The sequence below is a fragment of the Hypanus sabinus genome, chromosome 19 (genome assembly GCF_030144855.1).
Source record: "Hypanus sabinus isolate sHypSab1 chromosome 19, sHypSab1.hap1, whole genome shotgun sequence".
Lineage (NCBI taxonomy): Eukaryota > Metazoa > Chordata > Chondrichthyes > Myliobatiformes > Dasyatidae > Hypanus > Hypanus sabinus.
Window position 1 is genome coordinate 62,704,195 of NC_082724.1, and position 26,114 is coordinate 62,730,308.

Below are 26,114 nucleotides of genomic sequence, written 5' to 3' on the forward strand. Positions count from 1 at the left end.
CTCTGCCTGACGGGGAAGGTGTTGTCCAGGTATCTGTCTGACGGGGAAGGTGTTGTCCAGGCCTCTGTCTGATGGGGAAGGTGTTGTCCAGGCCTCTGTCTGACAGGAAAGGTGTTGTCCAGCCCTCTGCCTGATGAGGAACGTGTTGCCCAGGTTGACTGATGGGAAGGTGTTGTCCAGGCCTCTGTCTGACGGGGAAGTTGTTGCCTAGGCTGGCTGACGGGGAAGGTGTTGTCCAGGCCTCTGTCTGACGGGGAAAGTGTTGTTCTGGCCTCTGTCTGTTGGGGAATGTGTTGTCCAGGCCTTTGTCTGATGGGGAAGGTGTTGCCCAGGCTGCCTGATGGGGAAGGTGTTGTCCAGGCCTCTGTCTGATGGGGAAGCTGTTGTCCAGGCCTCTGCCTGACGGGGAAGGTGTAGTCCAGGCCACTGTCTGACGGGGAAGGTGTTGTCCAGGCCTCTGTCTGATGCGGAATTTGTTGTACAGGCCTCTTTCTGAGGGGAAGGTGTTGTCCAGGCATCTGTCTGATAGGGAAGGTGTTGTCCAGGCCTCTCTCTGACGGGGAAGGTGTTGCCCAGGTTGCCAGATGGCGAAGGTGTTGTCCTGGCCTCTGAATGACAGGGAAGGTGTTGTCCAGGCCTCTGAATGACGGGGAAGTTTTTGCCCTGGCTGGCTGACGGGGAAGGTGTTGTCCAGGCCTCTGTCTGACAGGGAAGGTGTTGTCCAGGCCTCTGTCTGACAGGGAAGGTGTTGTCCAGGCCTCTATCTGACGGGGAAGGTGTTGTCCAGGCCTCTGTCTGATGGGGAAGGTGTTGTCCAGGCCTCTGTCTGACGGGGAAGGTGTTATCCAGGCCTCTGTCTGACGGGGAAGGTGTTGTCCAGGCCTCTGTCTGAGTTGGAAGGTGTTGTCCAGGCCTCTATCTGACGGGGAAGGTGTTGTCCAGGCCTCTGTCTGATGGGGAAGGTGTTGTCTAGTCCTCTGTCTGATGGGGAAGGGGTTGTCCAGGCCTCTGTCTGATGGGGAAGGTGTTGTCCAGGCCTCTGTCTGGCAGGGAGGGTGTTGTCCAGGCCTCTGTCTGACGGGGAAGTTGTTGCCCTGGCTGGCTGACGGGGAAGGTGTTGTCCAGGCCTCTGTCTGACTTGGAAGGTGTTGTCCAGGCCTCTATCTGACGGGGATGGTGTTGTCCAGGCCTCTGTCTGATGGGGAAGGTGTTGTCTAGTCCTCTGTCTGATGAGGAAGGGGTTGTCCAGGCCTCTGTCTGAAGGGGAAGGTTTTATCCAGGCCTCTGTCTGATGGGGAAGGTTTTGTCCAGGCCTCTGTCTGACGGGGAAGGTGTTGTCCAGGCCTCTGTCTGACGGGGAAGGTGTTGTCCAGGCCTCTGTCTGACGGGGAAGGTATTGTCCAGGCCTCTGTCTGACGGGGAAGGTGTTGCCCAGGTTGCCTGATGGGGAAGGTGTTGTCCAGGCCTCTGTCTGACGGAAAAGGTTTTGTCCAGGCCTCTGCCTGACGGGGAAGGTGTTGTCCAGGCCTCTGCCTGACGGGGATGGTGTTATCCAGGCCTCTGTCTGACAGGGAAGGTGTTGTAGAGGCCTCTGTCTGACAGGGAAGGTGTTGTCCAGGCCTCTATCTGATGGGGAAGGTGTTGTCCAGGCCTCTGTCTGATGGGGAAGGTGTTGTCTAGTCCTCTGTCTGATGGGGAAGGGGTTGTCCAGGCCTCTGTCTGACGGGGAAGGTGTTATCCAGGCCTCTGTCTGACGGGGACGGTGTTGTCCAGGCCTCTGTCTGAGTTGGAAGGTGTTGTCCAGGCCTCTATCTGACGGGGAAGGTGTTGTCCAGGCCTCTGTCTGATGGGGAAGGTGTTGTCTAGTCCTCTGTCTGATGTGGAAGGGGTTGTCCAGGCCTCTGTCTGATGGGGAAGGTGTTATCCAGGCCTCTGTCCGATGGGGAAGGTGTTGTCCAGGACTCTGTCTGACGGGGAAGGTTTTGTCCAGGCCTATGTCTGACTTGGAAGGTGTTGCCCAGGTTGCCTGATGGGGAAGGTGTTGTCCAGGCCTCTGTCTGACAGGGAGGGTGTTGTCGAGGCCTCTGTCTGACGGGGAAGTTGTTGCCCTGGCTGGCTGACGGGGAAGGTGTTGTCCAGGCCTCTGTCTGACTTGGAAGGTGTTGTCCAGGGCTCTATCTGATGGGGATGGTGTTGTCCAGGCCTCTGTCTGATGGGGAAGGTGTTGTCTAGTCCTCTGTCTGATGGGGAAGGGGTTGTCCAGGCCTCTGTCTGACGGGGAAGGTTTTATCCAGGCCTCTGTCTGACGCAAAAGGTGTTATCCAGGCCTCTGTCTGACGGGGAAGGTTTTGTCCAGGCCTCTGTCTGACGGGGAAGGTGTTGTCCAGGCCTCTGTCTGACGGGGACGGTGTATTCCAGGCCTCTGTCTGACGGGGAAGATGTTGTCCAGGCCTCTGTCTGACGGGGAAGGTGTTGTCCAGGCCTCTGTCTGACGGGGAAGGTGTTGTCCTGGCCTCTGTCTGATGGGGAAGGTGTTGTCTAGGCCTCTGCTTGACGGGGAAGGTGTTGTCCAGGTATCTGTCTGACGGGGAAGGTGTTGTCCAGGCCTCTGTCTGATGGGGAAGGTGTTGTCCAGGCCTCTGTCTGACAGGAAAGGTGTTGTCCAGCCCTCTGCCTGATGAGGAACGTGTTGCCCAGGTTGACTGATGGGAAGGTGTTGTCCAGGCCTCTGTCTGACGGGGAAGTTGTTGCCTAGGCTGGCTGACGGGGAAGGTGTTGTCCAGGCCTCTGTCTGACGGGGAAAGTGTTGTTCTGGCCTCTGTCTGTTGGGGAATGTGTTGTCCAGGTATCTGTCTGACGGGGAAGGTGTTGTCCAGGCCTTTGTGTGATGGGGAAGGTGTTGCCCAGGCTGCCTGAAGGGGAAGGTGTTGTCCAGGCCTCTGTCTGATGGGGAAGCTGTTGTCCAGGCCTCTGCCTGACGGGGAAGGTGTTGTCCAGGCCACTGTCTGACGGGGAAGTTGTTGTCCAGGCCTCTGTCTGATGCGGAAGTTGTTGTACAGGCCTCTTTCTGAGGGGAAGGTGTTGTCCAGGCCTTTGTCTGACGGGGAAGCTGTTGTCCAGCCCTCTGCCTGACGGGGAACATGTTGCCCAGGTTGCGTGATGGGGTAAGTGTTGTCCAGGCCTCTGTCTGACGGGGAAGTTGTTGCCTAGGCTGGCTGACGGGAAAGGTGTTGCCCAGGTTGCCTGATGGGGAAGGTGTTGTCCAGGCCTCTGTCTGACAGGGAAGGTGTTGTCCAGGCCTTTGTGTGACGGGGAAGGTGTTGCCCAGGCTGCCTGAAGGGGAAGGTGTTGTCCAGGCCTCTGTCTGATGGGGAAGTTGTTGTCCAGGCCTCTGCCTGCCAGGGAAGGTGTAGTCCAGGCCACTGTCTGACGGGGAAGGTGTTGTCCAGGCCTCTGTCTGATGCGGAAGTTCTTGTACAGGCCTCTTTCTGAGGGGAAGGTGTTGTCCAGGCCTTTGTCTGACGGGGAAGCTGTTGTCCAGGCCTCTGCCTGACGGGGAAGGTGTTTTCCAGCCCTCTGCCTGACGGGGAACGTGTTGCCCAGGTTGCCTGATGGGGAAGGTGTTGTCCAGGCCTCTGTCTGACAGGGAAGGTGTTGTCCAGGCCTCTGTCTGACGGGGAAGTTGTTGTCCAGGCGCTCTGACGGGGAAGGTGTTGTCCAGGCCTCTGTCTGTTGGGGAATGTGTTGTCCAGGCCTCTGTCTGACGGGGAATGTGTTGCCCAGGCTGCCTGACGGGGAAGGTGTTCTCCAGGCCTCTGTCTGATGGGGAAGTTGTTGTCCAGGCCTCTGCCTGACGGGGAAGGATTTGTCCAGGCCTCTGTCTGACGGGGAAGGTGTTGTCCAGGCCTCTGTCTGACGGGGAATGTGTTGTCCAGGCCTCTGTCTGACGGGGAAGGTGTTGTCCTGGCCTCTGTCTGATGGGGAAGGTGTTGTCTAGGCCTCTGCCTGACGGGGAAGGTGTTGTCCAGGTATCTGTCTGACGGGGAAGGTGTTGTCCAGGCCTCTGTCTGATGGGGAAGGTGTTGTCCAGGCCTATGTCTGACGGGGAAGGTGTTGCCCAGGTTGCCTGATGGGGAAGGTGTTGTCCAGGCCTGTGCCTGACGGGTAAGGTGTTGTCCAGGCCTCTGCCTGACGGGGAAGGTGTTGTCCAGGCCTCTGCCTGACGGGGAAGGTGTTATCCAGGCCTCTGTCTGACGGGGAAGGTGTTGCCCAGGCTGGCTGATGGGGAAGGTGTTATCCAGGCCTTTGTGTGATGAGAAAGGTGTTGTACAGGCCTCTTTCTGAGGGGAAGCTGTTGTCCAGGCCTCTGTCTGACAGGAAATGTGTTGTCCAGCCCTCTGCCTGATGGGGAACGTGTTGCCCAGGTTGCCTGATGGGAAGGTGTTGTCCAGGCCTCTGTCTGACTTGGAAGGTGTTGTCCAGGCCTCTATCTGACGGGGATGGTGTTGTCCAGGCCTCTGTCTGATGGGGAAGGTGTTGTCTAGTCCTCTGTCTGATGGGGAAGGGGTTGTCCAGGCATCTGTCTGACGGGGAAGGTGTTATCCAGGCCTCTGTCTGACGGGGAAGGTTTTGTCCTGGCCTCTGTCTGACGGTGAACGTGATGTCCAGGCCTCTGTCTGACGGGGAAGGTGTTGTCCAGGCCTCTGTCTGACGGGGAAGGTGTTGTCCTGGCCTCTGTCTGATGGGGAAGGTGTTGTCTAGGCCTCTGCCTGACGGGGAAGGTGTTGTCCAGGTACCTGTCTGACGGGGAAGATGTTGTCCAGGCCTCTGTCTGACGGGGAATGTGTTGTCCAGGCCTCTGTCTGACGGGGAAGGTGTTGTCCTGGCCTCTGTCTGATGGGGAAGGTGTTGTCTAGGCCTCTGCCTGACGGGGAAGGTGTTGTCCAGGTATCTGTCTGACGGGGAAGGTGTTGTCCAGGCCTCTGTCTGATGGGGAAGGTGTTGTCCAGGCCTATGTCTGACGGGGAAGGTGTTGCCCAGGTTGCCTGATGGGGAAGGTGTTGTCCAGGCCTGTGCCTGACGGGTAAGGTGTTGTCCAGGCCTCTGCCTGACGGGGAAGGTGTTGTCCAGGCCTCTGCCTGACGGAGAAGGTGTTATCCAGGCCTCTGTCTGACGGGGAAGGTGTTGCCCAGGCTGGCTGATGGGGAAGGTGTTATCCAGGCCTTTGTGTGATGAGAAAGGTGTTGTACAGGCCTCTTTCTGAGGGGAAGCTGTTGTCCAGGCCTCTGTCTGACAGGAAATGTGTTGTCCAGCCCTCTGCCTGATGGGGAACGTGTTGCCCAGGTTGCCTGATGGGAAGGTGTTGTCCAGGCCTCTGTCTGACGGGGAAGTTGTTGCCTAGGCTGGCTGACGGGGAAGGTGTTGTCCAGGCCTCTGTCTGACGGGGAAAGTGTTGTTCTGGCCTCTGTCTGTTGGGGAATGTGTTGTCCAGGTATCTGTCTGACGGGGAAGGTGTTGTCCAGGCCTTTGTCTGATGGGGAAGGTGTTGCCCAGGCTGCCTGAAGGGGAAGGTGTTGTCAAGGCCTCTGTCTGATGGGGAAGCTGTTGTCCAGGCCTCTGCCTGACGGGGAAGGTGTTGTCCAGGCCACTGTCTGACGGGGAAGTTGTTGTCCAGGCCTCTGTCTGATGCGGAAGTTGTTGTACAGGCCTCTTTCTGAGGGAAGGTGTTGTCCAGGCCTTTGTCTGACGGGGAAGCTGTTGTCCAGCCCTCTGCCTGACGGGGAACATGTTGCCCAGGTTGCGTGATGGGGAAGGTGTTGTCCAGGCCTCTGTCTGACAGGGAAGGTGTTGTCCAGGCCTCTGTCTGACAGGGAAGCTGTTGTCCAGGACTCTGTCTGACGGGGAAGTTGTTGCCCTGGCTGGCTGACGGGGAAGGTGTTGTCCAGGCCTCTGTCTGACTTGGAAGGTGTTGTCCAGGCCTCTATCTGACGGGGATGGTGTTGTCCAGGCCTCTGTCTGATGGGGAAGGTGTTGTCTAGTCCTCTGTCTGATGGGAAAGGGGTTGTCCAGGCCTTTGTCTGACGGGGAAGGTGTTATCCAGGCCTCTGTCTGACGGGGAAGGTTTTGTCCTGGCCTCTGTCTGACGGGGAAGGTGTTGTCCAGTCCTCTGTCTGACGGGGAAGGTGTTGTCCAGGCCTCTGTCTGACGGGGAAGGTGTTGTCCTGGACTCTGTCTGATGGGGAAGGTGTTGTCTAGGCCTCTGCCTGACGGGGAAGGTGTTGTCCAGGCCTCTGTCTGATGGGGATGGTGTTGACCTGGCCCTTGTCTGATGGGGAAGCTGTTGTCTAGGCCTCTGTCTGACGGGGAATGTGTTGTCCAGGCCTGTGCCTGACGGGTAAGGTGTTGTCCAGCCCTCTGTCTGATGGGGAAGGTGTTGTCCAGGCCTCTACCTGACGGGGAAGGTGTTGTCCAGGCCTCTGTCTGACGGAAAAGGTTTTGTCCAGGCCTGTGCCTGACGGGTAAGGTGTTATCCAGGCTGGCTGATGGGGAATGTGTTACCCAGGCCTTTGTGTGATGAGAAAGGTGTTGCCCAGGCTGCCTGACGGGGAAGGTGTTGTCCAGCCCTCTGTCTGACTGGGAAGGTGTTGTGCAGGCCTCTGTCTGACTGGGAAGGTGTTGTCCAGCCCTCTGTCTGACTGGGAAGGTGTTGTCCAGGCCTCTGTCTGATGGGGAAGGTGTTATCCAGGCCTCTGTCTGACGGGGATGGTGTTGCCCAGGCTGGCTGATGGGGAATGTGTTACCCAGGCCTTTGTGTGATGAGAAAGGTGTTGCCCAGGCTGCCTGACGGGGAAGGTGTTGTCCAGGCCTCTGACTGAAGGGGAAGTTGTTGTCCCGGCCTCTACCTGACGGGGAAGGTGTTTTCCAGGCCTCTGTCTGACGGGAAAGGTGTTGTCCAGCCCTCTGCCTGACGGGGAACGTGTTGCCCAGGTTGCCTGATGGGGAAGGTGTTGTCCAGGCCTCTGTCTTATAGGGAAGGTGTTGTCCAGGCCTCTGTCTGACGGGGAAGTTGTTGCCTAGGCTGGCTGACGGGGAAGTTGTTGCCTAGGCTGGCTGACGGGGAAGGTGTTGTCCAGGCCTCTGTCTGACGGGGAAAGTGTTGTTCTGTCCTCTGTCTGTTGGGGAATGTGTTGTCCAGGCCTTTGTCTGACGGGGAAGGTGTTGCCCAGGCTGCCTGAAGGGGAAGGTGTTGTCCAGGCCTCTGTCTGATGGGGAAGTTGTTGTTCAGGCCTCTGCCTGACGGGGAAGGTGTAGTCCAGGCCACTGTCTGACGGGGAAGGTGTTGTCCAGGCCTCTGTCTGATGCGGAAGTTGTTGTGCAGGCCTCTTTCTGAGGGGAAGGTGTTGTCCAGGCCTTTGTCTGACGGGGAAGCTGTTGTCCGGGCCTCTGTCTGACGGGGAAGGTGTTTTCCAGGCCTCTATCTGACGGGAAAGGTGTTGTCCAGCCCTCTGCCTGATGGGGAACGTGTTGCCCAGGTTGCCTGAAGGGGAAGGTGTTGTCCAGGCCTCTGTCTGACAGGGAAGGTTTTGTCCAGGCCTCTGTCTGACGGGGAAGTTGTTGTCCAGGCGCTCTGACGGGGAAGGTGTTGTCCAGGCCTCTGTCTGACGGGGAAAGTGTTGTCCTGGCCTCTGTCTGTTGGGGAATGTGTTGTCTAGGCCTCTGTCTGACGGGGAAAGTGTTGTTCTGTCCTCTGTCTGTTGGGGAATGTGTTGTCCAGGCCTTTGTCTGACGGGGAAGGTGTTGCCCAGGCTGCCTGAAGGGGAAGGTGTTGTCCAGGCCTCTGTCTGATGGGGAAGTTGTTGTTCAGGCCTCTGCCTGACGGGGAAGGTGTAGTCCAGGCCACTGTCTGACGGGGAAGGTGTTGTCCAGGCCTCTGTCTGATGCGGAAGTTGTTGTGCAGGCCTCTTTCTGAGGGGAAGGTGTTGTCCAGGCCTTTGTCTGACGGGGAAGCTGTTGTCCGGGCCTCTGCCTGACGGGGAAGGTGTTTTCCAGGCCTCTATCTGACGGGAAAGGTGTTGTCCAGCCCTCTGCCTGATGGGGAACGTGTTGCCCAGGTTGCCTGATGGGGAAGGTGTTGTCCAGGCCTCTGTCTGACAGGGAAGGTTTTGTCCAGGCCTCTGTCTGACGGGGAAGTTGTTGTCCAGGCGCTCTGACGGGGAAGGTGTTGTCCAGGCCTCTGTCTGACGGGGAAAGTGTTGTCCTGGCCTCTGTCTGTTGGGGAATGTGTTGTCTAGGCCTCTGTCTGACGGGGAATGTGTTGTCCAGGCCTGTGCCTGACGGGTAAGGTGTTGTCCAGCCCTCTGTCTGATGGGGAAGGTGTTGTCCAGGCCTCTACCTGACGGGGAAGGTGTTGTCCAGGCCTCTGTCTGACGGAAAAGGTTTTGTCCAGGCCTGTGCCTGACGGGTAAGGTGTTGTCCAGCCCTCTGTCTGATGGGGAAGGTGTTGTCCAGGCCTGTGCCTGACGGGGAAGGTGTTATCCAGGCCTCTGTCTGACGGGGATGGTGTTGCCCAGGCTGGCTGACGGGGAATGTGTTATCCAGGCCTTTGTGTGATGAGAAAGGTGTTGCCCAGGCTGCCTGACGGGGAAGGTGTTGTCCAGGCCTCTGTCTGAAGGGGAAGTTGTTGTCCCGGCCTCTACCTGACGGGGAAGATGTTTTCCAGGCCTCTGTCTGACGGGAAAGGTGTTGTCCAGCCCTCTGCCTGACGGGGAACGTGTTGCCCAGGTTGCCTGATGGGGAAGGTGTTGTCCAGGCCTCTGTCTTATAGGGAAGGTGTTGTCCAGGCCTCTGGCTGACGGGGAAGGTGTTGTCCAGGCCTCTGTCTGACGGGGAAAGTGTTGTTCTGGCCTCTGTCTGTTGGGGAATGTGTTGTCCAGGCCTTTGTCTGACGGGGAAGGTGTTGCCCAGGCTGCCTGAAGGGGAAGGTGTTGTCCAGGCCTCTGTCTGATGGGGAAGTTGTTGTCCAGGCCTCTGCCTGACGGGGAAGGTGTAGTCCAGGCCACTGTCTGACGGGGAAGGTGTTGTCCAGGCGTCTGTCTGATGCGGAAGTTGTTGTACAGGCCTCTTTCTGAGGGGAAGGTGTTGTCCAGGCCTTTGTCTGACGGGGAAGCTGTTGTTCAGGCCTCTGCCTGACGGGGAACGTGTTGCCCAGGTTGCGTGATGGGGAAGGTGTTGTCCAGGCCTCTGTCTGACAGGGAAGGTGTTGTCCAGGCCTCTGTCTGACAGGGAAGCTGTTGTCCAGGCCTCTGTCTTACGGGGAAGTTGTTGCCCTGGCTGGCTGACGGGGAAGGTGTTGTCCAGGCCTCTGTCTGACTTGGAAGGTGTTGTCCAGGCCTCTATCTGACGGGGATGGTGTTGTCCAGGCCTCTGTCTGATGGGGAAGGTGTTGTCTAGTCCTCTGTCTGATGGGGAAGGGGTTGTCCAGGCATCTGTCTGACGGGGAAGGTGTTATCCAGGCCTCTGTCTGACGGGGAAGGTTTTGTCCTGGCCTCTGTCTGACGGTGAAGGTGATGTCCAGGCCTCTGTCTGACGGGGAAGGTGTTGTCCAGGCCTCTGTCTGACGGGGAAGGTGTTGTCCTGGCCTCTGTCTGATGGGGAAGGTGTTGTCTAGGCCTCTGCCTGACGGGGAAGGTGTTGTCCAGGTACCTGTCTGACGGGGAAGATGTTGTCCAGGCCTCTGTCTGACGGGGAATGTGTTGTCCAGGCCTCTGTCTGACGGGGAAGGTGTTGTCCTGGCCTCTGTCTGATGGGGAAGGTGTTGTCTAGGCCTCTGCCTGACGGGGAAGGTGTTGTCCAGGTATCTGTCTGACGGGGAAGGTGTTGTCCAGGCCTCTGTCTGATGGGGAAGGTGTTGTCCAGGCCTATGTCTGACGGGGAAGGTGTTGCCCAGGTTGCCTGATGGGGAAGGTGTTGTCCAGGCCTGTGCCTGACGGGTAAGGTGTTGTCCAGGCCTCTGCCTGACGGGGAAGGTGTTGTCCAGGCCTCTGCCTGACGGGGAAGGTGTTATCCAGGCCTCTGTCTGACGGGGAAGGTGTTGCCCAGGCTGGCTGATGGGGAAGGTGTTATCCAGGCCTTTGTGTGATGAGAAAGGTGTTGTACAGGCCTCTTTCTGAGGGGAAGCTGTTGTCCAGGCCTCTGTCTGACAGGAAATGTGTTGTCCAGCCCTCTGCCTGATGGGGAACGTGTTGCCCAGGTTGCCTGATGGGAAGGTGTTGTCCAGGCCTCTGTCTGACGGGGAAGTTGTTGCCTAGGCTGGCTGACGGGGAAGGTGTTGTCCAGGCCTCTGTCTGACGGGGAAAGTGTTGTTCTGGCCTCTGTCTGTTGGGGAATGTGTTGTCCAGGTATCTGTCTGACGGGGAAGGTGTTGTCCAGGCCTTTGTCTGATGGGGAAGGTGTTGCCCAGGCTGCCTGAAGGGGAAGGTGTTGTCAAGGCCTCTGTCTGATGGGGAAGCTGTTGTCCAGGCCTCTGCCTGACGGGGAAGGTGTTGTCCAGGCCACTGTCTGACGGGGAAGTTGTTGTCCAGGCCTCTGTCTGATGCGGAAGTTGTTGTACAGGCCTCTTTCTGAGGGGAAGGTGTTGTCCAGGCCTTTGTCTGACGGGGAAGCTGTTGTCCAGCCCTCTGCCTGACGGGGAACATGTTGCCCAGGTTGCGTGATGGGGAAGGTGTTGTCCAGGCCTCTGTCTGACAGGGAAGGTGTTGTCCAGGCCTCTGTCTGACAGGGAAGCTGTTGTCCAGGACTCTGTCTGACGGGGAAGTTGTTGCCCTGGCTGGCTGACGGGGAAGGTGTTGTCCAGGCCTCTGTCTGACTTGGAAGGTGTTGTCCAGGCCTCTATCTGACGGGGATGGTGTTGTCCAGGCCTCTGTCTGATGGGGAAGGTGTTGTCTAGTCCTCTGTCTGATGGGAAAGGGGTTGTCCAGGCCTTTGTCTGACGGGGAAGGTGTTATCCAGGCCTCTGTCTGACGGGGAAGGTTTTGTCCTGGCCTCTGTCTGACGGGGAAGGTGTTGTCCAGTCCTCTGTCTGACGGGGAAGGTGTTGTCCAGGCCTCTGTCTGACGGGGAAGGTGTTGTCCTGGACTCTGTCTGATGGGGAAGGTGTTGTCTAGGCCTCTGCCTGACGGGGAAGGTGTTGTCCAGGCCTCTGTCTGATGGGGATGTTGTTGACCTGGCCCTTGTCTGATGGGGAAGCTGTTGTCTAGGCCTCTGTCTGACGGGGAATGTGTTGTCCAGGCCTGTGCCTGACGGGTAAGGTGTTGTCCAGCCCTCTGTCTGATGGGGAAGGTGTTGTCCAGGCCTCTACCTGACGGGGAAGGTGTTGTCCAGGCCTCTGTCTGACGGAAAAGGTTTTGTCCAGGCCTGTGCCTGACGGGTAAGGTGTTATCCAGGCTGGCTGATGGGGAATGTGTTACCCAGGCCTTTGTGTGATGAGAAAGGTGTTGCCCAGGCTGCCTGACGGGGAAGGTGTTGTCCAGCCCTCTGTCTGACTGGGAAGGTGTTATCCAGGCCTCTGTCTGACGGGGATGGTGTTGCCCAGGCTGGCTGATGGGGAATGTGTTACCCAGGCCTTTGTGTGATGAGAAAGGTGTTGCCCAGGCTGCCTGACGGGGAAGGTGTTGTCCAGGCCTCTGTCTGAAGGGGAAGTTGTTGTCCCGGCCTCTACCTGACGGGGAAGGTGTTTTCCAGGCCTCTGTCTGACGGGAAAGGTGTTGTCCAGCCCTCTGCCTGACGGGGAACGTGTTGCCCAGGTTGCCTGATGGGGAAGGTGTTGTCCAGGCCTCTGTCTTATAGGGAAGGTGTTGTCCAGGCCTCTGTCTGACGGGGAAGTTGTTGCCTAGGCTGGCTGACGGGGAAGTTGTTGCCTAGGCTGGCTGACGGGGAAGGTGTTGTCCAGGCCTCTGTCTGACGGGGAAAGTGTTGTTCTGTCCTCTGTCTGTTGGGGAATGTGTTGTCCAGGCCTTTGTCTGACGGGGAAGGTGTTGCCCAGGCTGCCTGAAGGGGAAGGTGTTGTCCAGGCCTCTGTCTGATGGGGAAGTTGTTGTTCAGGCCTCTGCCTGACGGGGAAGGTGTAGTCCAGGCCACTGTCTGACGGGGAAGGTGTTGTCCAGGCCTCTGTCTGATGCGGAAGTTGTTGTGCAGGCCTCTTTCTGAGGGGAAGGTGTTGTCCAGGCCTTTGTCTGACGGGGAAGCTGTTGTCCGGGCCTCTGCCTGACGGGGAAGGTGTTTTCCAGGCCTCTATCTGACGGGAAAGGTGTTGTCCAGCCCTCTGCCTGATGGGGAACGTGTTGCCCAGGTTGCCTGATGGGGAAGGTGTTGTCCAGGCCTCTGTCTGACAGGGAAGGTTTTGTCCAGGCCTCTGTCTGACGGGGAAGTTGTTGTCCAGGCGCTCTGACGGGGAAGGTGTTGTCCAGGCCTCTGTCTGACGGGGAAAGTGTTGTCCTGGCCTCTGTCTGTTGGGGAATGTGTTGTCTAGGCCTCTGTCTGACGGGGAATGTGTTGTCCAGGCCTGTGCCTGACGGGTAAGGTGTTGTCCAGCCCTCTGTCTGATGGGGAAGGTGTTGTCCAGGCCTCTACCTGACGGGGAAGGTGTTGTCCAGGCCTCTGTCTGACGGAAAAGGTTTTGTCCAGGCCTGTGCCTGACGGGTAAGGTGTTGTCCAGCCCTCTGTCTGATGGGGAAGGTGTTGTCCAGGCCTGTGCCTGACGGGGAAGGTGTTATCCAGGCCTCTGTCTGACGGGGATGGTGTTGCCCAGGCTGGCTGACGGGGAATGTGTTATCCAGGCCTTTGTGTGATGAGAAAGGTGTTGCCCAGGCTGCCTGACGGGGAAGGTGTTGTCCAGGCCTCTGTCTGAAGGGGAAGTTGTTGTCCCGGCCTCTACCTGACGGGGAAGATGTTTTCCAGGCCTCTGTCTGACGGGAAAGGTGTTGTCCAGCCCTCTGCCTGACGGGGAACGTGTTGCCCAGGTTGCCTGATGGGGAAGGTGTTGTCCAGGCCTCTGTCTTATAGGGAAGATGTTGTCCAGGCCTCTGGCTGACGGGGAAGGTGTTGTCCAGGCCTCTGTCTGACGGGGAAAGTGTTGTTCTGGCCTCTGTCTGTTGGGGAATGTGTTGTCCAGGCCTTTGTCTGACGGGGAAGGTGTTGCCCAGGCTGCCTGAAGGGGAAGGTGTTGTCCAGGCCTCTGTCTGATGGGGAAGTTGTTGTCCAGGCCTCTGCCTGACGGGGAAGGTGTAGTCCAGGCCACTGTCTGACGGGGAAGGTGTTGTCCAGGCGTCTGTCTGATGCGGAAGTTGTTGTACAGGCCTCTTTCTGAGGGGAAGGTGTTGTCCAGGCCTTTGTCTGACGGGGAAGCTGTTGTTCAGGCCTCTGCCTGACGGGGAACGTGTTGCCCAGGTTGCGTGATGGGGAAGGTGTTGTCCAGGCCTCTGTCTGACAGGGAAGGTGTTGTCCAGGCCTCTGTCTGACAGGGAAGCTGTTGTCCAGGCCTCTGTCTGACGGGGAAGTTGTTGCCCTGGCTGGCTGACGGGGAAGGTGTTGTCCAGGCCTCTGTCTGACTTGGAAGGTGTTGTCCAGGCCTCTATCTGACGGGGATGGTGTTGTCCAGGCCTCTGTCTGATGGGGAAGGTGTTGTCTAGTCCTCTGTCTGATGGGGAAGGGGTTGTCCAGGCATCTGTCTGACGGGGAAGGTGTTATCCAGGCCTCTGTCTGACGGGGAAGGTTTTGTCCTGGCCTCTGTCTGACGGTGAAGGTGATGTCCAGGCCTCTGTCTGACGGGGAAGGTGTTGTCCAGGCCTCTGTCTGACGGGGAAGGTGTTGTCCTGGCCTCTGTCTGATGGGGAAGGTGTTGTCTAGGCCTCTGCCTGACGGGGAAGGTGTTGTCCAGGTACCTGTCTGACGGGGAAGGTGTGTCCAGGCCTCTGTCTGATGGGGAAGGTGTTGTCCAGGTTTCTGTCTGACGGGGAAGGTGTTGTCCAGGCCTCTGTCTGATGGGGATGGTGTTGACCTGGCCCTTGTCTGTTGGGGAAGCTGTTGTCTAGGCCTCTGTCTGACGGGGAATGTGTTGTCCAGGCCTGTGCCTGACGGGTAAGGTGTTGTCCAGCCCTCTGTCTGATGGGGAAGGTGTTGTCCAGGCCTCTACCTGACGGGGAAGGTGTTGTCCAGGCCTCTGTCTGACGGAAAAGGTTTTGTCCAGGCCTGTGCCTGACGGGTAAGGTGTTGTCCAGCCCTCTGTCTGATGGGGAAGGTGTTGTCCAGGCCTGTGCCTGACGGGGAAGGTGTTATCCAGGCCTCTGTCTGACGGGGATGGTGTTGCCCAGGCTGGCTGACGGGGAATGTGTTATCCAGGCCTTTGTGTGATGAGAAAGGTGTTGCCCAGGCTGCCTGACGGGGAAGGTGTTGTCCAGGCCTCTGTCTGAAGGGGAAGTTGTTGTCCAGGCCTCTGTCTGTCGGGGAAGGTGTTGTCCAGGCCTCTGTCTGATGCGGAAGTTGTTGTACAGGCCTCTTTCTGAGGGGAAGGTGTTGTCCAGGCCTTTGTCTGACGGGGAAGGTGTTGTCCAGCCCTCTGGCTGACGGGGAACGTGTTGCCCAGGTTGCCTGATGGGGAAGGTGTTGAACAGGCCTCTGTCTGTTGGGGAATGTGTTGTCCGTGTTCTGTCTGACGGGGAAGGTGTTGCCCAGGCTGCCTGACGGGGAAGGTGTTGTCCAGACCTCTGTCTGATGGGGAAGTTGTTGTCCAGGTCTCTGCCTGACGGGGAAGGTGTAGTCAAGGCCACTGTCTGATGGGGAAGGTGTTGTCCAGGCCTTTGTCTGATGCGGAAGTTGTTGTACAGGCCTCTTTCTGAGGGGAAGCTGTTGTCCAGGCCTTTGTCTGACGGGGACGCTGTTGTCCAGGCCTCTGTCTGACGGGGAAGGTGTTGTCCAGGCCTCTGCCTAACGGCGACGTTGTTGGCCAGGCCTCTCTCTGATGGGGAACGTGTTGTGCAGGCCTCTGCCTGATGGGGAAGGTGTTGTCCAGGCCTCTGTCTGACCGGGAAGCTGTTGTCCAGGCCTTTGTCTGACGGGGACGCTGTTGTCCAGGCCTCTGTCTGACGGGGAAGGTGTTGTCCAGGCCTCTGCCTAACGGCGACGTTGTTGGCCAGGCCTCTCTCTGATGGGGAACGTGTTGTGCAGGCCTCTGCCTGATGGGGAAGGTGTTGTCCAGGCCTCTGTCTGACGGGGAAGTTGTTGTCCAGGCCTCTGTCTGATGGGGAAGGTGTTGTCTTGGCCTCTGTCTGACGGGGAAGGTGTATTCCAGGCCTCTGTCTGACAGGGAAAGTATTGTCCAGGCCTCTGTCTGATGGGGTAAGGTGTTGTCCAGGCCTCTGCCTGATGGGGAAGGTGTTGTCCAGGCCTCTGCCTGACGGGGAAGGTGTTGTCCAGGCCTCTGCCTGATGGGGAAGGTGTTGTCCAGGCCTCTGTCTGACGAAGAAGGTGTTGTCCAGGGCTCTGCCTGATGGGGAATGTTTTGTCCAGGCCTCTGTCTGATGGGGAACGTGTTGTCCAGGCCTCTGTCTGACAGGGTAGGTGTTGTCCAGGCCTCTGCCTGATGGGGAAGGTGTTGTCCAGGCCTCTGCCTGATGGGGAAGGTGTTGTCCAGGCCTCTGTCTGACGGGGAAGGTGTTGTCCAGGCCTCTGTCTGATGGGGAAAGTGTTGTACAGGCCTCTGTCTGATTGGGAAGGTGTTGTCCAGGCCTCTGTCTGACGGGGAAGGTGTTGTACAGGCCTCTGTCTGATGGGGAAGGTGTTGCCTAGGCCTCTGCCTGACGGGGAAGGTGTTGTCCAGGTATCTGTCTGACGGGGAAGGTGTTGTCCAGGCCTCTGTCTGATGGGGAAGGTGTTGTCCAGGCCTCTGTCTGACGGGGAAGGTGTTGTCCAGGCCTCTGTCTGATGGGGATGGTGTTGACCTGGCCCTTGTCTGATGGGGAAGCTGTTGTCTAGGCCTCTGTCTGACGGGGAATGTGTTGTCCAGGCCTGTGCCTGACGGGTAAGGTGTTGTCCAGCCCTCTGTCTGATGGGGAAGGTGTTGTCCAGGCCTCTACCTGACGGGGAAGGTGTTGTCCAGGCCTGTGTCTGACGGGGAAGTTGTTGTCCAGGCCTGTGCCTGATGGGGATGGTGTTGTCCAGGCCTCTGTCTGATGGGGAAGATGTTGTCCAGGCCTCTGTCTGATGGGGAAGGTGCTTTCCAGGCCTCTGATGGGGAAGGTGTTGTTCAGTCCTCTGTCTGATGGGGAATGTGTTGTCCAGGCCTCTGTCTGACGGGGATGGTGTTGTCCAGGCCTCTGTCTGACGGGGAAGGTGTTGTCCAGGCCTCTGTCTGACGGGAAGTTGTTGTCCAGGCCTCTGCCTGACGGAGAAGGTGTTGTCTAGGCCTCTGCCTGACGGGGAATGTATTGTCCAAGCCTCTATCTGACGGGGAAGGTGTTTGCCTGACGGAGAAGGTGTTGTCCAGGCTTCTGCCTGTTGGAGATGTGCTCTATCACTTTCCTCTCCATCTTTTTCAGGTGGCCAACTTACTTCGCCTATTCCAGATCCCTCAGATCAGCTATGCTTCCACCAGTGCCAAGCTGAGTGACAAGACTCGGTATGACTACTTTGCCCGGACTGTACCTCCGGATTTCTACCAGGCCAAAGCTATGTCCGACATCCTGCGCTTCTTTAACTGGACCTACATCTCCACTGTGGCATCCGAGGGTGACTATGGGGAGACCGGCATTGAGGCCTTTGAGCACGAGGCTCGCTCTCGCAACATCTGCATTGCCACTTCCGAGAAGGTTGGCCGGTCGATGAACCAGAAGTCGTACAATGGTGTCATCAAGGCCTTGATGCAAAAGCCTAACGCCAAGGTCGTGGTCCTATTCACCAAGAGCGAGGACGCTCGGGAATTGCTGGCCGCCGCCCACAGGCTTAATGTTTCCTATCTGTGGGTGGCCAGTGACGGCTGGGGAGCACTGGAAAATGTGGTCCAAGGAAATGAGGAGGCCGCAAAGGGAGCCATCACCATCGAGCTGGCAGCTTACCCCATCAAGGAGTTTGCAGCCTATTTCGTCAACCTTACCCCATACAATAACAGCCGGAATTCCTGGTTTTGGGAGTTCTGGGAACAGAAGTTCCACTGCAGCTTACGGACACTGGCTTGCGGGAGGAACTCTCTGAAGAAGGCGAAGTTTGAGCAGGAGTCGAAGATCATGTTCGTGCTGAATGCGGTGTATGCCATGGCTCATGCCTTGCACAACATGCAGCGGGCCCTCTGCCCCAACACCACCAGCATCTGCGAGAAGATGAGGCCCATGAACGGGAAGAAGTTCTACAAGGATTATATCATCAAAGTCCATTTTGATGGTAAATGAACATAGAACTGTACAGCACAGTACAGGCCCTTCAGCCCACCATGTTGTGTTGACCTAGTCTACGATCAATCTAAACCTTCCTTCCTATTTACTTTTCTATCTTCCATGTGCCTATCCAAGAGTTTATTAAATGTCCCTATTATATCTGACTCTGCCACCTCTCCTGACAGGGTGTTCCACACACCCACCACTTGGTGAAAAATATACCCCTGCCATTCCCTCCCCTATACTTCCCCCATCACCTTAAAATTATGCCCCTTCATATTAGCCATTTCTGCCCTGGGAAAAAGACTCCAGCTGTTCCCTCAGTCTATGCAGCTTATCATTTTATACGCCTCTATAAAGTTACCTCTCATCCTCCTTTGCTCCACAGAGAAAAGCCCTTGCTCACTCAGCCTGTCTTTTAAGACTCAGTCTCTAATCTAGACAGTATCCTGACATCCTGGTAGGACGTCACAGAAACGTTAGTTAGATAGAAATACAGCAACCCCCGATTTAACCCTAGCCTAACAGGACAATTTACAATGATCCATTAACCTACTAACCAGTAAATCTTTTAGCTGCGGGACAAAACTGGAGTGCTCGAAGAAAACACACGCATTCCACAGGGAGGACTCCTTGCGGATGATGACGGAACTGAACTTTGAACTCTAATGCTCAAAGCTTGGCACTGACCGCAATGCCACCATGGCGTCCTACTGTAGTGGCCAGAGTGACGCTATAACAGCCAGGGTGAAATTCAGAGTTCAATTCCAGCATCCTCTGTGAGAAAATTTACACTTTCTTCCAGTGTGCGCGTGGGTTTCCTCCGATTGCTCCAGTTTCCTCCCACAGTCCAAAGACAATCCAGTCAGTGGGTTAATCGGTCACTGTAAGTTGTCCTGTGATTAGGCTGGGGTAGAAAGGTGGGTTGCTGGATGATGCAGCTAATTGGGTCAGAAGGGTCTGTTCATCTCTTCTACACTCTCTAAAGCTTCCACATCCTATAATGAGGTGACCAGAACTGAACACAATATTCCAAGATATTCCACAAAGCTCAACTCTATTTTATCCCCTTAGTACCCTCCCTACCCACCTACATCCACAACACTTCACATACTCTTAACCTCCTCAACAACTTTCAATTCCCTGGCCCTGACCACCTCAGTTTCACCATGGATGTTCAGTCGCTAAACACTTCTATCCTCCATCTCAAAGCTCTCCACTTCTTTTTCAACAATCCTACCAGTTCCCCTTCTCCGCCTGGCAGAACTGGTCCTCGCCCTCAACAACTTCTCCTTCAGATCTTCCCACTTCCTCCAGACAAAAAGAGTAGCCATAGGCACCCGCATGGGACCCAGCCACTGTACGCCTGCCTTTTCGTTGGCTGTGTGGAACAGTCCAGGTTCAAGCCTTCCATGGTATTACTCCCCAACTCTTCCTCCGCTACAGTGCTGTTCATGCACTCAGGCTGAGCTCATCAATTTCATCAACTTTTCAACTTTGCCTCCAACTTCCATCCTGCCCTCAAATTCACTTGGTACATTTCTGACACCTCCCTTCCTTCTCTTGATCTCTCTTTCCCCATTTCTGGACACAAATTTTCTACCGACATCTTTTATAAACCTACCCATTCACACGGCTATCTTGACTATACCCCATCCTACCCTGTCTCCCGTAAAAATGCTTTTCCCATCTCTCAGTTCGTTCGGCTCTGCCTCATTTGTTCCCAGGATGAGACTTCCCTTTCCAGGACATCAGAGAAGTTTTCTTTTTTCAAAGTATGGGGTTTCCCTTGGTCCATTGATGCTACCCTCACCAAAACTTCTCCATATCCCGGACATCTGCACTTACCCCATCTTCCCACCACTGTAACAGGGATAGAGTTCCTCTTGTCCTCACCTACCACCCCATGACTCTCCACATTCAACACACAACTTCCACGATTCAACTGACCCTACCACCAAACACGTCTCTACCTTCCCCCCCACTTGCTGCTATAGTGTCGGTTGCTCCTGATGTGGCCTCCTCTACATCGGTGAAACCTGCTGTAAATTGGGGCACTGCTTTGTTGAGCACCTCCGGTCCAACAGAAAATGGAATTTCCCAGTGGCAAACCATTTTAATTCCTATCCCCATTCACAATCTAACATGTCAGTCCATGGTCTTCTCTTTTGCCGTGATCAGAGTGGAAAAGCAATATCTCAAATTCCGTCTGGGTAGCCTCTAGCCTGATGGCATGAACATCGATTTCCCATTCTGGTAAAAAAGTTTCTTTCCCTCCCCCTTCCCACTTATTCCATTCCGCACGCTGGTCTCTTACCTCTTCTCCTCACCTGTCCATCACCTCGCCCTGTGCCCCTCACTGTCCTCTCTCCTCTCCTATCAGATTCCTTCTTCTCCAGCCCTTTACCTTTCCCATCCACCTTTCCAATGCTGGCGACAGGTCTCGGACTGAAAGGTCGACTGTTCATTCATTTCCCTCCATCGATGCTGCCTGGCCTGCTGAGTTCCTCCAGCATTTTGTGGTGTTGCTTTGCATTTCCAGCATCTGCAGAGCCCTTTGAGTTTACAATATCCCACAGTTTTATGTGGGAATGAAGTGAGGAGACGAGCCCGAGTTTGTGCAGCCCCGTCACATTCTGTTTTAAAGAGTGGCCACGGAGGAAACACAGCAGCATCCTACAGAGTCTGGAGATCGATGACCACTCTGTCTCAGTGACGCTGCTTAACAAATACTGGTTTAGTGTTGTACTTGTACCAAGTTTCAACATCCAGACTGATCATTCCAAACATGAGTACATCAAAGCAGTGTAACAGAAGACGTAACAGTGCAGTGCAGACAGTCTAATAAAGTGGATGGGCCACGACAAAGCACACTGAGAATTCAAGAGTTCTCCTTTGTCATACAACAGATCCATTGTAGAATCTCATAACAGCAGGACAGACGTCCTTGTGCCCACTGCTGTGTGGTGTCAAGACTTTGTGTCTCTTCCCAATGGAAGGGGGCAGAACAAATGACCACGGTGGGAGTGGTCCATGAAAATACTGACTGCTTTCCTGAGGCAGCACGGTGTAGGCGAGAAAGGGGAGTAGAGATTGAGCTGTGTTTACAACTCAGTCTTGGGAAGAGCTTTTGCCATATCGAGTTGTGGTGCATCTGAATAGGATGCCTTCTGTGCAGCATCTATAAAGATTGGTGAGGGTCAAAGCCAAAGTTCGTCAGCCTTATAGCCAATGGCTATAGCCATTGGAGATGAGCCGCATTCTTTCTGACAATAGGGTCTTCACCACACTCCAGAGGGAGGAGGAGGACCCGTCTTGTCAGTGCAGCACTCACACGGCGTGACTCATTTCCCTCAATATCAGCAGCCTCTGCCTCTCCGACTAGCTGAACTACAGTGACAAGTTAAAACTGAGTCCTTCACAATGGCTGATAAAAAGCCAAAGACGGAAAAGTCAAGCAGAGGTAGCTGGCAGCTCACCTTGTTCACAAAGCTCCCGCTGGGATGGGGTGCTCAGACCTTTGCCAGGTATGTTAATGCCACAGCTTAGGGAATGCCAGTTTGCTTCCTTAACCCAGGTCTCCGCAGTCCTTGCCCTGTCTGCGAGATCTCCTGAAAAGTATGCCCCATTTACAGTCAAGTAGATTAGCAGCCCACCATCTTACCTCACTCAGGAAGTGAATCCAATTTGGGAGAGGATGAAGAGGGCAACAGTCAAAGGCAACTCAGATCCGCTGCATTTAGGCTTTCGAAGCAGGTTGTTGAGCAGACGAGGGAGAGTGGTTCCCTCTGGGAATGATGTAATGAATGCAAGGATTACATTAGCCAGAAGCCAAGCCACTCTTGGAATAGAGAAGAGCACAGCACAAGAACAGGCCTTTCGGCCCACTTGTCTGTGCTGAACACAAAGCTTTTCTGCCTGCACGTGACCCACGTTCTGTGGGGTGCCACAGTAGCGTAGTGGTTAGTGCATCACTTTACAGTGCCAGCAGTCATCAGTCAGGGTTCAATCCTCACTGCTGTCTGTACGTTTGTACGTTCTCCCCATGACTGTGTGGGTTTCCTCCCACACTCCAGAGTTGGACGGTTAGGGTTAGTGAATTGTGGGCACGCTATTTTGATGCCAGAAGCGTGGAGACTTTGGGCTGTGGGGTGCCCAGCACAATCCTTACCGACCTGAGTTGTTGGAAACAAGTTATTTCACTGTATGTTTCAATATACATGTAACACATGAAGCTCATCTAAATCTCAATCTCCATTCCCAACATACTCTGTCATAAACACCCTGTTATCTCCTTCCATCAGTCCGTTCCAGGCACCTAAAATCCTGTTTCACACATCTCCTTTCAGCTCCTCCCCCTAACACACACTCCTTAAGATTCTGTCTTTACCTCTCAAAATCTGATAAGCCTCCATCAAGTCTCCCCTCAGGGCTTCTAGTCCAGAGAAAAGTTGGTGTAATCTCATGCCCTCTAATCAGGACGGCACCCTGGTGAATCTCTTCTGCACCCACTCCTAAGCCTCAACATCCTTCCTGTAAAGGACTAGCTCACAAACCGACTGTTTCTCCGGTTCTGATCCGGTCTCCCCACCAGTTTACTTTCTCTAAGATGCCCTCTTCTCTGTTCCCACAGCTCCATTCAGACCTCACGACACCCACAGTGAAATCCGATTCGACGCGTATGGAGACGGAATTGGCCGGTACAACATCTTCAATTTCCAGAACAGAGGCGGGCGGTACACCTACCAGAAAGTTGGCTACTGGGACGAAGGCCTGACACTGAACACCAGCCTGATCCCGTGGGCGAATGCGTCCATTCCAACCTCCCAGTGCAGTGACCCCTGCGCCAAGAATGAAGCGAAGAGCATGCAACCAGGCGACGTCTGCTGCTGGCTCTGCATTGCCTGCCACCCCTATGAGTACCTCTATGATGAGTTCACGTGTGTGGACTGTGGGCCTGGTCGCTGGCCTACCGAGGACCTCAGTGCCTGCTATGACCTTCCTGAGGAGTACATCAAATGGGAGGACGCCTGGGCCATTGGCCCCCTCACCATCTCCTGCCTGGGCTTCGCTTGTACCATTGCGGTCTTCGTGATCTTCATCAAAAACAATGACACGCCTGTGGTGAAGGCGTCAGGCCGGGAGCTCTGTTACATCCTCCTCTTTGGGGTCCTCATGTGCTACAGCATGACCCTGGTATTCATCGCCAAGCCCTCGACGGCCGTCTGCACCCTGCGTCGCTTGGGGCTCGGATCCTCCTTTGCGGTCTGCTACTCGGCCCTGCTGACCAAGACCAACCGCATTGCAAGGATCTTCAACGGTGTAAAGGACGGGACGCAGAGGCCACGCTGTATCAACCCCAGCTCGCAGGTAGCCATCTGCCTGGGCCTCATCTCCTGCCAGCTGGTCGTCGTTACTGTCTGGCTGCTGCTGGAAGTGCCAGGCACCAGGAAGGAGACCACGCCTGACAAGAGGGATGTTGTGACGCTCAAGTGCAACACCAAGGAGTCCAGCATGCTGACCTCCCTGACCTACACCGTCATCCTCATCGTGCTCTGCACCGTGTACGCATTCAAAACCAGGAAGTGTCCTGAGAACTTCAATGAGGCTAAGTTCATCGGGTTCACCATGTACACTACCTGCATCATCTGGCTGGCCTTCCTGCCAATCTTCTATGTCACCTCCAGTGACTACAGGGTAAGTCGGGCACTCACAGAACATAGTACACGCAGGATAGAGCATGGAACAGCAAACGTTACATCACAGAACATCAAACTCTACATTGCAGAACACTACATCACAGAACATCAAACTCAACATCACAGAACATCAAACTCTACATCACAGAACATCAAACTCAACATCACAGAACATCAAACTCTACATCACAGAACATCAAACTCTACATCACAGAACATCAAACTCTACATCGCAGAAAATCAAACTCTACAACACAGAACATCAAACTCTACAGCACAGAACATCAAATACTACATCACAGAACATCAAACACTACATCACAGAACATCAAAATCAACAGCAGGGAACATCAAACTCAAAAGCACAGAACACCAAATACTACAGCACAGAACATCAAACTCTACAGCAGGGAACATCAAACTCTACTTCACAGAACATCAAATACTACAGCACAGAACATCAAACTCTACAGCACAGAACATCAAACTCAACAGCACAGAACATCAAACTCTACATCACAGTACATCAAACTCTACAGCACAGAACATCAAATACTACAGCACAGAACATCAAATACTACAGCACAGAACATCAAACACTACAGCACAGAACATGAAACACTACAACACAGAACATCAAGCTCAACAGCACAGAACATCAAACACTACAACACAGAACTTCAAACTCTACAGCAGGGAGCATCAGCACTACATCTCAGAACATCATACTCTACATCACAGAACATCAAACTCAACATCACAGAACATCAAACACTACATCACAGAACATCAAACTCAACAGCACAGAACATCAAACACTACAGCACAGAACATCAAGTACTACAACACAGAACATCAAATACTACAGCACAGAACATCAAACTCTACAGCACAGAACATCAAACTCAACAGCACTGAACATAAATCTCTACTTCACAGAACATCAAACACTACAACACAGAACAAACTCTACAGCACAGAACATCAAAGTAAACAGCACAGAACATCATTCACTACAGTACAGAACATCAAATACTACAGCATAGAACTTCAAACTCTACATCACAGAACGTCATCACTACAACACAGAACATCAAACTCTACAGCACAGAACATCAAATACTACAGCACAGAACATCAAACTACATCACAGAACATCAAACTCTACATCACAGAACATCAAACCCAACAGCACAGAACATCAATCTCTAGAACACAGAACATCAAACACTACAGCACAGAACATCAAACGCTACAGCAGGGAACATGAAACTCTACAGCACAGAACATCAAACTCAACAGCACAGAACATCAAATACTACAGCACAGAACAGCAAATACTGCAGCACAGAACATCAAAATCAACAGCACAGAACATCAAACACTTCATCACAGAACATCAAACTACATCACAGAACATCAAACACTACATCACAGAACATCAAACACTACATCACAGAACATCAAACTCTACATCACAGAACATCAAACACTACATCACAGAACATCAATCTCTGCATCACAGAACTTCAAACTCTACAGCAGGGAGCATCAAACTCTAGAGCACAGAACACCAAATACTACAGCACAGAACTTCAAACTCTACAGCAGTGAACATAAATCTCTACTTCACAGAACATCAAACACTACAACACAGAACAAACTCTACAGCACAGAACATCAAAGTAAACACCACAGAACATCATACACTACAGTACAGAACATCAAATACTACAGCATAGAACGTCAAACTCTACATCACAGAACGTCATCACTACAACACAGAACATCAAACTCTACAGCACAGAACATCAAATACTACAGCACAGAACATCAAATACTACAGCACAGAACATCAAACTACATCACAGAACATCAAACTCTACATCACAGAACATCAAACCCAACAGCACAGAACATCAATCTCTACAACACAGAACATCAAACACTACAGCACAGAACATCAAACGCTACAGCAGGGAACATGAAACTCTACAGCACAGAACATCAAACTCAACAGCACAGAACATCAAATACTACAGCACAGAACAGCAAATACTGCAGCACAGAACATCAAAATCAACAGCACAGAACATCAAACACTTCATCACAGAACATCAAACTACATCACAGAACATCAAACACTACATCACAGAACATCAAACACTACATCGCAGAACATCAAACTCTACATCACAGAACATCAAACACTACATCACAGAACATCAAACTCTGCATCACAGAACATCAAACACTACATCACAGAACATCAAACTCAACAGCACAGAACATCAAGATCAACAGCAGGGAACATGAAACTCGACTTCACAGAACATCAAATACTACAACACAGAACAAACTCTACAGCACAGAACTCAAACTCAACAGCACAGAACATCAAACACTACAGCACAGAACATCTACTACAGCAAGAACATCAAATACTACAGCACAGAACATCAAACTCTACAGCACAGAACATCAAACACAACAGCACAGAACATCAAACTCTACATCACTGTACTTCAAACTCTACAGCACAGAACATCAAATACTACAGCACAGAACATCAAATACTACAGCACAGAACATCAAACACTACAGCACAGAACATCAAACACTACAACACAGAACATCAAGCTCAACAGCACAGAACATCAAACACTACAGCAGGGAACATGAAACTCTACAGCACAAAATATCAAAATCAACAGCACAAAACATCAAATAATACAGCACAGAACATCAAATACTACAGCACAGAACATCAAAATCAACAGCACAGAACATCACACACTACATCACAGAACATCAAACTACATCATAGAACATCAAACACTACATCACAGAACATCAAACACTACGTCACAGAACATCAAACTCTACATCACAGAACATCAAACACTACATCACAGAACATCAAATACTACAGCACAGATCTTCAAATACGACAACACAGAACATCAAACTCTACAGCACAGAACATCAAACTCTA

The 26,114-nt window shown here is 53.9% G+C and overlaps 1 protein-coding gene across 1 annotated transcript in view; it reads left to right on the forward strand.

Annotated features, from left to right (window-relative positions):
* grm2a (glutamate receptor, metabotropic 2a) overlaps nucleotides 1-26,114 on the forward strand; it is a 440,436-nt gene that overhangs the window by 247,284 nt on the left and 167,038 nt on the right. Inside the window, exons 2-3 of the mRNA XM_059944893.1 lie at nucleotides 16,590-17,427; nucleotides 22,054-23,117. Of these exons, the coding sequence (XP_059800876.1) occupies nucleotides 16,590-17,427; nucleotides 22,054-23,117 (1,902 nt within the window). The remainder of the gene's footprint in view (nucleotides 1-16,589; nucleotides 17,428-22,053; nucleotides 23,118-26,114) is intronic.